This window comes from Homalodisca vitripennis, chromosome 7, assembly GCF_021130785.1.
Source record: "Homalodisca vitripennis isolate AUS2020 chromosome 7, UT_GWSS_2.1, whole genome shotgun sequence".
Classification (NCBI taxonomy): domain Eukaryota; kingdom Metazoa; phylum Arthropoda; class Insecta; order Hemiptera; family Cicadellidae; genus Homalodisca; species Homalodisca vitripennis.
Window position 1 is genome coordinate 46,532,521 of NC_060213.1, and position 14,628 is coordinate 46,547,148.

Consider the following 14,628-nt stretch of genomic DNA (forward strand, 5'->3'; position numbering starts at 1 on the left):
ATGTGATTACGAATAACAAATGAACACCAACAATCATGGATCCATGATTGGAAGAGAGTTAAAAGAGATCCTTGTTATGTATGCCTTTGAAAAAACAGGATGAGGATGATAACTAAAATTGTAAGGATACAAGATTGAGGTAAAGTTTAGAGAGGACGATGCATGTTTGGTTTGCCTGCAGAATTATAAAGTACATGATTGGTTAGAATTTGACTTCATTACAGTAATTACTGAAAGAACTCAAATAAATCCAAGAATGATAAATACAATATGTGCAATACCACATTGATTAGTTTTAAAACCATACCATTTATTATTTACAGTGGAATTCTTTGTTGCATTAGTATTCTGGAAAATCTGTAAATATCCCTAATATTAAAAATATTAGGATGAAAGTATATAAACCTAAAATAATTAAATATAAACAGAAATTTGAAAGTTTTGCAATCATTATTATTTGTGGTAACTTATAAAATAACTGAGGTACTTTTCAGTATCTTAAAAACTAGTATAGTAGATAGGACATGGACCAAAACCGTAACAAAAGTTCAGTTATTTTGCAGTGGGTCTCCTTATCTGATATCATTTCTTATAAGCTCTTATATTGCCAGCCCACCTTTCAGATAGAAAAATACATTCTCCAAAACATAATTCATAAATGCTACAGTCTGGAGTTTAATACTATCATTTGCAGATTCCATAGCTCTTCTACGCTTGGGGTGACATGGTAAAACTTCCTGGGATTACAGATAAAACTTAATACACAATTTAACATTCTTGATTGGCTCATATATGTTTACTATCTGTTTATTATTTTATATAATGATGAAATAAGGAATACTGTAATAGATAGGTACAGAAGTTTTTGGGAGTGTATCAGTTAGTCACTTCTAAGGGGGAATGAGGTTGATAGAACACCCTACAAAAGCACTAACAACTATTTTTTGAAGTACAACACCAAACCAACTTGTTTTAAATACAGCAGTTAAATGTTTTACTTTGAATTAAACCTATCTAATTCATTTAATTCAGATTTATACAGATTTATTCCATATCCCAAGTGTATGGTACTCTTCAATCTCATTCAACCCTCTCCTCCCTACTCACTGAGCCAACTTCTAGTTATGCTACTGGAGTGCATATTTTGAATTCAGGAGATTTGATCTAGCTGAGTTCTCTGAGAAATAAGGATGATCTAAGAATCATGATTCACGAAACTACTATAAAGTTTAGCAACCTACTATAAATTTTAGCACCTGTAGAAGAGGGATACAGGTACAGCACAAAAGATCCTGAGGTTACCATACACCCACATAAGATGAATTAAAATGGGGCCTTTTATGTAGACTTTTTGAAATGCCTTGATATTTTTTAACTTTATTCCTCACGCTTGTTTTACTAAGTTTATTTTACAATGTCCACTTAATAGATGTCTATTTTTGCTACATGTTCCTTGATTTAAGATTAAAACTTGTCCTATACTTAGGTTCTTTTTTGGTAAAAAAATAAAAAAGTTTTACCATTCAGTATAATAACATAGGTTTTTTCCATGGTCAAACTTGGAAAACAAATATAGCATATTAAAACATCTAACATTTCCAACAAGATTACAAAACGCAGAGATTTTTATCAATGTTTAGTTTACTATTTTCTTACAGTTTCATTCTGAGACACCTAAATTGTTAAACTAACACCTCCTAAAACCAAGTATAGCAAGCAGGTTTAAATTCAAGTTTTTAAAATAGGTATTGTATTACTACTGTTATTTAAACTTGCCACTCAAAGAAGTATATTTTTCTTATTTAGGCCTACCTTAGGTAGCCGAGGGGCGAAATTAAATGTCAGAATTAGAGCTTGAATGGGTTTCATCGGAGACTTGGGCCTGTCAAAAAAACACTCTTGTTACTATCTTTAGTAAATTACATCATTCTTTATATCAGATATTGTTTAACTGCATAACAGTGTGAGAAGATCAGAGAGAGAGATAATGTGATGTGAAAAAAATAATTTAAGTGAAAAATTTATCAATTAAGTTCAAGAAATCAAGAAAATGAACTATTTAAGATGTTAGTAAAAATGGAACAATGCTGATTTTTGTGAACATTTCTCATGTTTTATTTCAATGTGTTGATTTTGTACAAAGTAAAATGTACAAGTCTTTTACTCATTATTCCCAATATAATACCAGGCCCAAGTCTTAATAAACCACAGATTAGAAATTCAGAGATACCTTTATGGGTTTTGTGTGTCCTTGCACTGTTTTATATAGTTTTGTATTATGTCAGTGTCTACCACTCCCTGTAACAATGAAACATATGTAGCTTGTGTGGATTGTATATCTTAACACTAAACAAATGTTTTAATGTAGCTGTAAAATACATTCAACCATGTATACATGTAATAAAACAATAACTCATAAAATATATTTACTGTTTGAACTATTAATAAACTATTAATGACTACAACCAACATTTCTATTTTGATAGGAAAAATATATAGTTTTTTGCTAGTGAAAACTTTGTCACTCAGACATTGAACGTATTAGAAAATAGCAATGGCATACTTTGTGCCATATAAGGAAAATTTACCATTGTCTTTACACCACATAAGTGTTAGTTTTGTCTACCCTTACACTGCCATTATCTGATGTAATCAAGAGATGCTAGTACACTATGTTGGGTATGGAATGATTTATAAGAAACTGCCATTTCAGTTTACAAAAAGAACAAGTTCAGTCCAATGAATCTTGAATTTACTTAGTACAACTTCAGGTCAAAGCAATATTGGTGGTCCTCAAAGTGGATATACTTGAACTCTTTTCTTTCTTCTAACAACATAAAAAATGTAGTTTCATCTAAAAATACATGTTCGTTTGAAAATGTAGGTTTTGATGGTTTGCTGTCATTTATTTTTTAAATCTATTACTCAATATTAATAGGAATTATTTCTTGTAAAAGCTGCTTTTAGCTGATTTTCAGAATAATTATGAAGTATTCATCAGCACCTGCACTTATTTTGCCTTTTGAAGTTACAACATCTTACATGTCAATATGACAGAACAAAATCTCTACAGCTTTTTTATGCACCACAAGAAGATAAAAAAACAGAAATAATTAAAAAATAGTCAATATATTATCACAATTTTAATGCTATTAAAAATAGGCTGATTTTTTACAAGTATTGCAAATCTTAGCACAATGCACATTTTCTAAATTTTAGAAGTGAAATAAAACTCATAATACAATATTATCAATTGCAAAATCTACATTCAGGTATAAGTGAAATATTCCTTAATTCGTTATCATATTTTGTATTTTGGTTTTACAAAGTAGTTGTCCAAGCCTTTTGGAATTTTCATAAAAGATTGAATTGCTCTCAAAGCAACAAGGTGTTACCATACACCAAAGTTTTCAAGATAAATAGCCTATGAATTCTTTGGAATCCTGTGGCATCAAGTAATTACTTTTTGCCCATGTAATTCCAAGATTATGACATCTACTTGTCTCATTTATGTATAAATACAGTGCAGATTTTGTCATCAAATAAAGCCTATTTAGGTGTTCACCTGGTAAGCAAGGGCATTCATGATAATGCTGTAAGGAACGTAGCCCAAGGGGTGGATGTCCTTCATCAGAACATTAGCCGGGATCTTATGGAAGTGTATATATTCCAGGAAGCTGCTGATCGTCTGGTTCAGGCTAACTGTGTTGTGACAGTTACTGTTCTGGTTCATGCTGTCACAATACTTCTTGCTCCACATTAGGGCTGCCTGAAACCAAATATGATTCGGTTTGAGGTAATAATCTATTACGATGCAATAGCCTGCTATAAGATCTGGATTAAGGCGATGGTCTGATTTGAGATGCAAAGTACTAGCAGATATAAAAACATGAAATAAGAGAAAAGGAGGAGACTATTTATACGGGTAGGGTGCAATAAGCGGACCCTGGTTTTTTATATTGAGAATTGGCAAATGATATTACTTAATCATAACCATCTATATAATCAATCGATACTAATTAATTATTTTGAACTATTAACTCAAACAATCTATATCAAAAGCTGTAAACACTTTAAAATAATACAAGAAGGGTAATATCTCAATTTTACATAAGTAATTTTGATTATTAAAAATGGCAGTCAATTTTAGAAAACTACACAACATTGCTTTGAAAGATGATAAGACATGTTTTTTGTGGCTTCAACATGTTGGACTCGTACCGAAAAACCCATTATGTGAAATTTGTGAGAAAGAAACAACTTAACTGTGAGAGGAACAAATATGGTCGTCTTCAGTTTTCCTAATTCCTAATTTTGGTTATAATAATTTGTTTGATCACTGTAAATATTAAATTCATATTTTAATTTAAAACATATAATTGTTATTTAGGACTATAGGTACTTTTATATCGATTGATAGTATAGGATTTGAGATGCGAATATTAGACATTGAATATTAGACATTCTTCGATATAAAAATCCGGGTCCGCTTATCTTATCCTACCCTACCCATTTATACTTAGGAATTATTTACTACGAATAATTTTATTTGCATATTTAAAAGTCAATTTATATATCTACAAAAGAACATTGCAAACAATTTTCCAGAACTTTGTAACAAACTTCAAAAAACCACACAATCATAACAAACTATGTTCAATATTTATTTACACTAGGCTACTTCTACATTACAACAAGGTTATGGAGTGATATCATCAAGTAAACGTATTGTATAATTTGTTTTATCCATTTTCTAATTACTATGATGCATTTGAATAATAATTATTGTAACCCGCACGAAAATATTACGATGACATTTGAGGTAGTGTTATCATAGCAAGCTAGTGCTAGAGTTTCCACTATGACGTTTCCACTGCGGCTGTCTGCTTAACATCTGCAAAACAGATGAATGAAAACAAATTAACGTGTTTTTTGTCTGCAGTAACAGCTGTTTGCTGCAACAAATGTTGAGACAGACCAGTAATTTGCCATAGCGTAAAACTGGCAACAGTGTTGAAAGTGAGGTGTAGAGGAGGAATTCAGATGCAAAAACCACCATCGGGCTATTTTCGTGCGGGTTGCTCTAATTATTTAGTTCTCACTGGTCGTTTTTATGACATTTTAGAGGATAGAAGAATCAGAAACTGCAGAATGAGTACTTAAAATGTTCATACTAAATCTGAAGATTAAGCGTTTAAACTTAACATTTCTCTCTAAAGAAAACACAATTCTTAACGGTTAAATACAATTTTGAATAGTAGCTTCATGCACTTAGCACTTAAATGCAGACAATACCTGGAACTTGGTGAATTCGTCTGCTCTAAGCTCCTCTCTAGCCAAGATCAGCCTGACAACGTGCTGCGGCAACAAGGTGAAACTTCCGAGGTTCAACACTTCGTTGCCGTGTTCGTCCACAAACTCCAACACCTGTGCAACACTTGCAGTGACAAAGTAACTGCTCATTCATACACAATAGATACACACGAAACTGCTAAGATCCAATTCTAGTAGCAAAATCTCATTACTAGTTGATCAAAGCACAATTAATTAAAGTTTCCTAAAGTACAGTATGCGGTTGTTGTTACAACAAAGTGTTAATATCAACCGTGTAGTGAATACTCCCGATTTGGTCATGTTATCAGTTACAAGTTTTAATGTCTGTTCACATAAAGGTTTTTTCACGCATAAGCATGAGGGAGTACTGCCTCCGATTAACTTGACTGGAAAGACCGGGAAAGTCTGGAACAGAGTGTATTCTCCTTCTTCCAAGGTAACGTAGCCGAGACAGTGCCCGCTATTCCCTGCTGAAGGAGGATGTAACATGGGATCTTCACAGGCGGCTCCAATCCTCAACCTTGCCCATCCTCAATATCCTGCCATTTCTGAAGCAGCTCAAAAGTCCTTTAAAACCGAGTGTAAAGCGAGGTTTCCTCAGTTTTTCTATCATAAGTGGGGAGGGGGAGATATGGTAACATTTAAAACCTAACACAAAACAAAGCGACCACTCCAGCTTACTTTTTCCACTTAAATCGTGTCTCAACGACTGAGAGAGGAGAAGCTGTCAAAGCCGGTGTGTCGTGGGGGAGGGGGGGGGCTAGCCGGGGGGAGTAAGTTAGTGATCCATTCTCTCGAAGAATTGGTGGATTCAAAATGTTATTTGTGAAAGTATTTTAAATAAAGCTCATTTTAGCCACATAGAAAATGCTATCCTTGACCAATTTAATGCAGCCACAAAGAGCAAGGACGTAACCAGCGAGGGGGTTCAAGGGGTCCGGACCTCCCCCGCAAATTTTCAATTTTTTAAAATTGCTTTTTTAGTAAATGATTATTATTTAAATAATGAAGTATTACTGACATGAGTACTCCTGAAAGATCGTTCTCAATAAAGAAACGAGAAAAGAACTTTTTAAGGAAAAATGGGGTCTTACTCTCTGTCCACTAAGGGAAATATTAGTTGTCTGGACCCCCACCCCAAAACAGATTTTTCCTGGCTACTTCCGTGGATCCACGATAAATGTCTTAATATAAGATATATCGGTAATTGTATATTGAATATGCAACTTATGCACTGTTCAATGTCAAACAAAAGGTTCTTACCTTCTGCACCAAAGTCTTGGTGCACTTATACTGGATGTATCGCTCCGCGGAGGCAAGGAGAGCGCAGACCGTGTCAACGTTTATGCAACACTGCACGAAACCGTGACACGCTCGACGTAACTCGTCCAGCCCGTAGTAGTCTGCGGCGTTCATCACACCTGGCAAACTCTGGTGTTCAGGGATTACTCATCAAAACAAACTATTACATATTTATGGACGATCGCCCTTACAAATAATGTTGTAATAACCGTTTGAACGAGTCGCAAATGAAGAGTATTATGATTACAAAAAGTATTGGTCACCACTGATGAAACCAATACTTGTTAGAGTTTTCACAATAATTAAATTATACCTATGTCATTATCCTAATGCTAAAAATATTAGCCTATAAATGCGAAATTAACTTTGTTTTGTTTTCACGCAAAATAAGCAGGGAATGTTAAGCAGTTCAATAGAAACCGATAAACACAACAAAAAACAAAACATTTTTACGCCAAAAAACAAACAAACCCAGTACTGCGTCTAGTGAAGCACAGACTGACAACGAAAACACAACAAAGATGTACCGCTTACAAATGATACACGTACCACATGAGGGGGCATAAAAATAGTTCGTTAACCTTTGATGAATGCTTAAGTTATGTTTTAATATTTGACACCAGAAGGAGGAAACACTTAAAACGCATTGTTTGTTTAACATACATATCATGCTAATCTTTTTTAAACATTTTATTTATTTACAATCTGTTTAATTTGAGAAAAACAATAAATAAATATTATATACAGAAACAACATTTACAATTAAAATTGAGTTACATGTTAACCATTGTTAACATTAACGTAATTAATTCAAGAACCTAAAAGGTAAATCCAGGATAGTAGTTCGGTGGAGTCTGTACACATTTTTAGAATTATCAAGTAGATTTACCGCAAGTTGGTTTGGATGATCATCTAATCTTGAAAGATAAATGCGACTGAATTTGGTAATATCTTATTAGACTGTTGGAATGTTCAAATCTTGATATAACGTTTTATTGGATACATACCATGGCGCTTTTGCAAATTTTTAACAAATTTGATTAATACCGTTGAAGTATCTCCAGATTTGAGTTGCCTGCTGTGTCCCATAACTGCACACCATATGTCCATACAGGTTTTAGGATAGTTTTATATAATAGTATCTTGTTATTAAAACTGAGTTTTGATTTAGATCCGAGTAGCCAATTTATTTTATTTGTTTTTAAATTTAGCTGTTTTCTCTGTCCAAATGTGGGATTTCCATGTAAGTCTTCTGTGTAAGCGCATGCCCAGATAATTTACTTCAGTTAAGTGGGGTAAATGAACGTCATTCAATGTAACTGGAGGACAAGAATTTTGATTGAATGTACACGTTTTATTTATTAAACGCTGATTTATTTTCGTTAATTTTGATTCTCCATGTCTTAAACCAATTAGTAATTGCATCTAAGCTCTGTTGTAAGTAATGAGATGCTCGAACACAAGCTTTATGGACTGACAAAATTGCAGTACAGTATCATCTGTGAAAGTTGCAATTTGAGTAGGTCTATGTCCATTTTCTGGGAGGTCAGCGGTATATAGTTAAATATAAAAATGGACCAAGTACACTTCCTTGAGGAACTCCGGATTCTATTGAATGTAGCTGAGTAAGAACATCATGGCATTTGATTTGAAAAGATCGGTTTGAAAGATGCGATTTTAGTATTGAAAAAATAGAGTGAGGCAAAAACTTCTTAATTTTGTATAATAGACCAGTATGCCACACCTTATCAAACGCTTGATTGACATCTAAAAAGGTAACCGAACAATAACTTTTGTTTTTAATGCTAATCTTAATCCTAATAATATTAATGTGAAAGTGTCTTTGTTTGTTTGTCTTGCTTCCACGCGTTAGCTATTTAACCGATTGTACTGAAACTTTTACATGGACATTCTTAGAACCCTTGCGATGAATATAGGCCTATTCTTATTTCCTAAATCCCTCATGGCTACGCTTCACTGGTCTCTAAAGCAGCAAAAGTCCCATTTTGGTCTCTAAAGTTGTATATTATAAATTAAAAGGGCCTATTAAATATAATCAACTGATCGGTGTAAACATAGTTTTATAACTTCAAAACCATACGTTTAGGCTAATTAATTTAACCAATATTTTCAATTTGTTTGCATTTATAGTGTGAAAGCATAGAGTAAGCTAGATAGTAACAACATTTCTTATTTCAATCTTTTCTGCAAACGCTGTCGTAAGAAAATGTCCGGATAAGAAAATTAAAGTTTTATTAAATTAATTTATAGATTTTTTATTGATCATACTAACTTAATTTAATTATGTTTCATTTAATAATTCATCAATGCAAAATTAAAGTTTAGTTATAAAGTATAGATTCTTAGCAAATATTTAGTATTAGTAGTATGATGCCCATGACATAATGGTTTAAACATAATTCCCACAACATCATTCGTTTTGCAGATGTTTACTAATCTTCAAAACCCAATTATATAATTCTTTTGGTAGATTGTAATTAATGGAATGCTAGTAACAATTCCTAAACGATTTTATAAACATTTTTTTGTATCTCGTACAGTTTTTTTTAATATTGATAATATGTAAGCCCTTGAGAATAAATTTAAATATGTCAGTTGCCAAAGTGCCTAGAACCCCTCCCTTTATATTTACAAAAGCAAGAAAGCAAAATAAAAACAATATTTACTGGAAACATAACGCTGGAATAGAGTTTGTAAATATTCCATGATGGATAAATATTTCCTAATATTTGTTAATAAGTACAAAAGTTGTTTTTGATGTTTATTTATATATCCTAATTTACGTGCTCCGCGAGTATCTTTCAAAACTCTAAACTCTTTTGCATAAGTAAGCAGTTGCTCATTAATTTTATTTAAAATTTGGGCCAGGCAAAATGTTAATTAGAACAAATTTTAAATATTTAGGTCCTAGATTTGACTATGCACGAGAAAACATTCCATTCAATGTTAAAATCTGTGACTACCTGAAACGTGGTTGTCCTCCTCCGTAGACTAATGGTTATAGTCTCGGCTCTCTAACCGAGAGATCACGGGTTCAAATCCCGGGGAGGTCCAAACATGTAATAATAAATAAATAAACCAGTGAACTTCGAAGCCAGTATAGCTGACGCTGAGGCTTAAAAAAAAAAAAAAAAACCTGGTTGTGCGCTATCTATCGGCAAACGAAGGAAACAGCCATATACGTATTTTACTGGAAACTATTAAACGCGTGTTATATTGAGAACACTCTGACAATAATAAAAAACAATCAACATTTTCAGTTTAGTTCATAAAAATGAAGTAATTACTACAAGATCAAAATGGATTAAAACTTTGAACAAAAGATTTTGCACACTGGCGCCATCTATGCTTTAAAGAACTAGCCTTACGGATGACAATTTCTTCAATACAATCCCCATATGGATGTAAGGTTACAATGACACTATAGGAGTATGATAAGATTCTATACTATTGAATGCCAGTCAAGAAACTATCGACTTACCAAGGAGAGTTCGAGGCTGCAACGTCACACAACCCGTGTGGATATATTCTATCAGCTGACGGAAAACGTCAGGCTCAAACTCTTCTATGATTAGTGTGGCGTGCTGGTGTCCTGTGGGCTGTCAAAACTTGTCTTATGCACACATATTTGGTCGACACACAACACACATTGTTCATTAAAAATGATTACAATAAAAAAATAAACAAGAATGGCACGTTACGAGCATGATGGGCAAACAAAAAAAGCTAGCAGATTTTGTCCATACCTTGCAGTTCTGAGTAAGACTTACGTAGAGGAAAATATTTTTTAATCAAAGCAAATTTATGGGTTATTTGAGAGTTGACATCCTTCACAAATTTCTTGCAACAACTAATAGCGGAATGTTGCCTGCATGTTTTTTTGTAAATTTTAAAATATTACATATAACAAATTAGACTAATGATATAAATAATTAATAGATTATATAATAATCGATTGCTAACGATGCATTATTACTAACTCGAGGCGCAAACGTACGTTAGAACACATTTTTAAGGACAATGTAAATTGATTATGACTGTAATGGGTGAGTAAGATGTAGCCTTGTCACTATCTAAGATTAATTGATTAATCCAATTTCCGGTTAATCAAACTGATTATAGGCAAAAATAATTAGGTTTCATGCGCATAAATATATAACAATGGCAGTATAAAAAAGCTCATTGTAGTATATCTACTCTCCCTCCAACACAAGATTTTCCTATTAAGGATTGTGTGTATTATTCTTCAATAACAGAATTTCCATTCAACCAAATCACCTCAGTCTCGTTAAGTTTGATTAACGAGAATTTAGTGTTGCAAGTTAAGACTTAGGGCATCCTGCAGAGTCACATGGAGTCAGTCGCAGAATGATTATATTCTAGGCTATATTGACTGGCTGCAATAGTCGAATTTCTAATCCACCACTTCAATCAAATCAATGTCTGCACCACTTTTACAGAATTCCACACCATTAAAATTGTTACTCCAAGAGCCAGTGATACAGTAAACTCGATTTCAACATACCCTAGTTTCGAATCATCATTGAGGTTAAGTGGAAGAGAGGACTTTGCAGTTCTAACTTCGCCTCCAATAAAATCAAGTTTCATTTAATTTCATGATCAAAATCTGACCTCAAAGTAGTTGGATTACAGGATCACACTAGTATCATCTAATGCTTTGCCTATCTTGTAATCTATAGATTACATATTAAAGTTTGTCAATGGGGTCTTAGCTTACTGAATTTAGAGCGTTAAGTTCAGCCAGAATTCTTTATGAAAAATTATCAGTTTTTCTGGACAGTGATGATGACTCCATTCTCTTCCTACCAGAGAACTCTGCGGGAGTTTTACACTGCCTCTAACTTTCTTATCTGCTTATTTTCAAAACTCCTTCTCTATATTCTGGCACCTAATGAATCAGACCATTTGAATTTTCCGTGTCCCACATTTCCTCGTACACGACCACCAGGACCTCCTTTGTCACGTGGCCAGAGACATTTCAGTACCGATTTCCTTTCTGACATTTCGCAAATTAAGGAAAAGTCTGCTCAACAGGATCTTACATTGTGTTAGTTACACAGGAGATAATAATGCGTATAGACATGTTGTGACGAGGTCCGAGGGTTATCTTAGTTATTTCTCAGGTTCAACGCTAGGGCTGCGCCACGTACTTAATTATTCCCCTTCAAATATTTACTATCTGACCTCTTACTCCACAGATGGCAGTTCGAGCGCTCATTGTTCTGCCCCGTAATTTGTAGGATTGGATGAGTATCTAATGTGTAACTAATATAATCAAAGGTAGTATGTTATTATGGGAAGTACCAGGAAATGATTTATTCCTTTCAATTCTCAACACCGGAAAGAGCTGGGGGAAGATAGACATTGACCTTCCCGTGTTTTCTTTCAATTTGGATGTTTGTGATTAGCTTCTTGGTACACTCATATCTGGTCGCAGCATCCATCTCAAGATTAATATTGTTATATACAATGAGTGGTTCTAAAGACACACAATTAATTTCAAGTTCTGTTTTAAGTGTCACATCAGTTGTATTATGTACTAGACTATAGTAATGGAATTAATAATTTTAATATCGAAGTCCTCATCATATCTGAAAACACAGTGTAATATTTGCCCAAGTTTGTAAAAGTATAATAAAGTGACAAATCCTTGATACAAGTTGTTTTCAAGAATCACCATTTTTCGTGACATTGAAATGTAACTTGTGTTGCTCTATCCTAGTCAAGTTAGGCCTAATGACATAGTATTTCCAGATATATAGTAATTATTTGTTATTGAGGGAGAGAAATGTCATTGTGACCTTGAGGCAGATATCTGATCCCACAAGGTGTAACTAAGTCGTATGACCATTCCCCGTCAGAGTATTATGTGGAACTTTCCTTTCCTAGTATCATAAACCTACATCTTTGATAAATAAAGTAGACACGTACGCCTACGATGTGATTCAATACCAATTATGAATAACATTTATTTCTATAATAACCTAATTAGCGGAAATGATGTTTCTTTTTTGCCTTGCGAGTGTTCCAAGGGTTCAATCCATATGAAAACTGAAAACAAACTATTAAAATCTTCAATAATTTCATCAAAAGTTTGAATAATTTCATGTATACATTCGCACCAAAGGCAGGGACAGTAAGAACAGTCGACCATTTAATGAACTTACACACCTATGAACGTTGAAGCTTGGTAAATTACTTTGTAAAAGTACTGCCACAGTGACTCGTTCTTTAGATTTTAGTTGAGTTAGATTAGCAAAACCAATTCTTTTACACCGGTACGTGCTTAGTTGTGGCATATTTAACTGAACTAATCGTTTAAAATAGGATTTGTCAATCTTAAAAATCAAAGCACATATTGAAATAGACCAAACTTGTGAGATCTAATAAGTAAACCCCTACAGAGAGTTTTTGAATGCACTGTAGGCTCACGTTTACCTTCATAAACATAAACAGGTAAGACTAATAATATTTAGCTCTCTAAAAACATTAAGTTATGTTTTCAAAAATTTCTTACTGTCACTGCTACCTACAACAAATGTTAATATTAATTAACATTTATTCAGAGAACCTTTTGGGGACTCAAGGAAGATTTACTACGCTGAAAAAGTTATAAAAACCTGTTTGTTTAATTGTATAATTTGACAAAAAATTGGTTCAGGTTTGTTGTTAACTCCCCAAAAAATTCTCTTGAAGCATATTTACAACTTTACAACACAGAAAACCCACAATGGGTCTAGTGCGATAGATCAAACAATGTGTGCTCGGATCAAGACAGAGAGTAAGTAAATAATGAAGCTAAGGGAAAGTGAGAAAAGTAGAAAACTAAAATGGAATCCAAACGAGAATATCCAGAGACAAAATAAAGCATGTATAAATATTTTCATATTTAACTATTTCAGTTCGAAATGACAACTGTTGCAAAAAACGGCTATCTCGTCAAACCTTTAATGGTTTAGGTTTAAGAAAAAGCTGAGTTTTTGTAAAAAATCATTGTTCTGTCTAATATAGTAAAGGAAAGAAGTCAATTGATGTGCCTCTTATGCAATATCATTATAGGCCTCTTCTAGTTCTAATGCTCTACTACAGAACTCTAACAGTTATCACTGGCCGTTAGAAGGAAAGAGTTATGAAAGCAGACATTTAAATGGTTCGGGAGTTCTTGAAGTTCAGGTTTATATATCAGGGAACCGGAATTTCATAGGGCAAAAATTAAAGAACTTCAAAATCAAAGGTGCATGCTCTCAATTCAAACGTGTCTTGCATTTCGGATGGTTGTAGGTACTGAGACTCTTGAAGGAATTTATTTTCGGAATTCATTGAGGCCAGTTTATTCAAGAAGTATGGAGCCTCAAAAGGCCACTAGGGCTTCTAGCGGCTGGACCAGAGACTTTCAAATGCACAGGCACAAACAGCTGCTTATGGATGTTAAGTTGTCCAGAAACAAAAGATGAAATTTGAGAATACCAAGTTATTCAACCAGCCATAGCATTTAGAGGCTAGGGTGTTTCGGATATTTGATGTTTTTAGAACCTGGCCCACTGAGCCAAAAATCATTGTAGTCTACGTTGTTGTACGGTCAGTTGTATATAGGAGTATCAATTAGAATTTAGCACTTGCTGGAAATTATACTTTAACCCTTACCCTAATTAAGGAATGTGTATTTAAAGAAGACTAAAATACTCTGTCAATTGCTTACAGCCTTACAAAAGTTAGAACTCAAAATGTAATACCATTCAATGCTCAATAATCAGTGTTGTTTGGTTTTCCAATTATATATGTACAAACTCTTTTCACCCTTTGCAATTTTATTAACTCTCCCACCCAAATGAATCTTCACTGTGTTTAAAAACTTGCATAGTACTCTGGATCATTCTTGTTTGTGGTTTTTTATACACATATGAACATTTTATACTTACAAAGCAACAAGGAAACACATCAAAGTGTCGA

General features: G+C 33.5%; 1 protein-coding gene across 6 annotated transcripts in view; it reads right to left on the reverse strand.

Annotated features, from left to right (window-relative positions):
• The window catches only part of LOC124365808 (serine-enriched protein), a 31,467-nt gene that overhangs the window by 7,498 nt on the left and 9,341 nt on the right, over positions 1-14,628 (reverse strand). For 4 of the 6 annotated variants that reach the window (XM_046821837.1, XM_046821835.1, XM_046821841.1 and 1 more), the window contains 4 exons: positions 10,139-10,256; positions 6,598-6,755; positions 5,296-5,427; positions 3,566-3,769 (listed from right to left, as the gene is read on the reverse strand). In XM_046821837.1, coding sequence (XP_046677793.1) covers positions 3,566-3,769; positions 5,296-5,427; positions 6,598-6,755; positions 10,139-10,256 — 612 coding nt within the window. Of the gene's footprint in view, positions 1-1,812; positions 1,883-2,157; positions 2,299-3,565; positions 3,770-5,295; positions 5,428-6,597; positions 6,756-10,138; positions 10,257-14,628 lie in introns of those variants that run through there. The other 2 variants (XM_046821839.1, XM_046821838.1) reach the window with 2 other exon arrangements.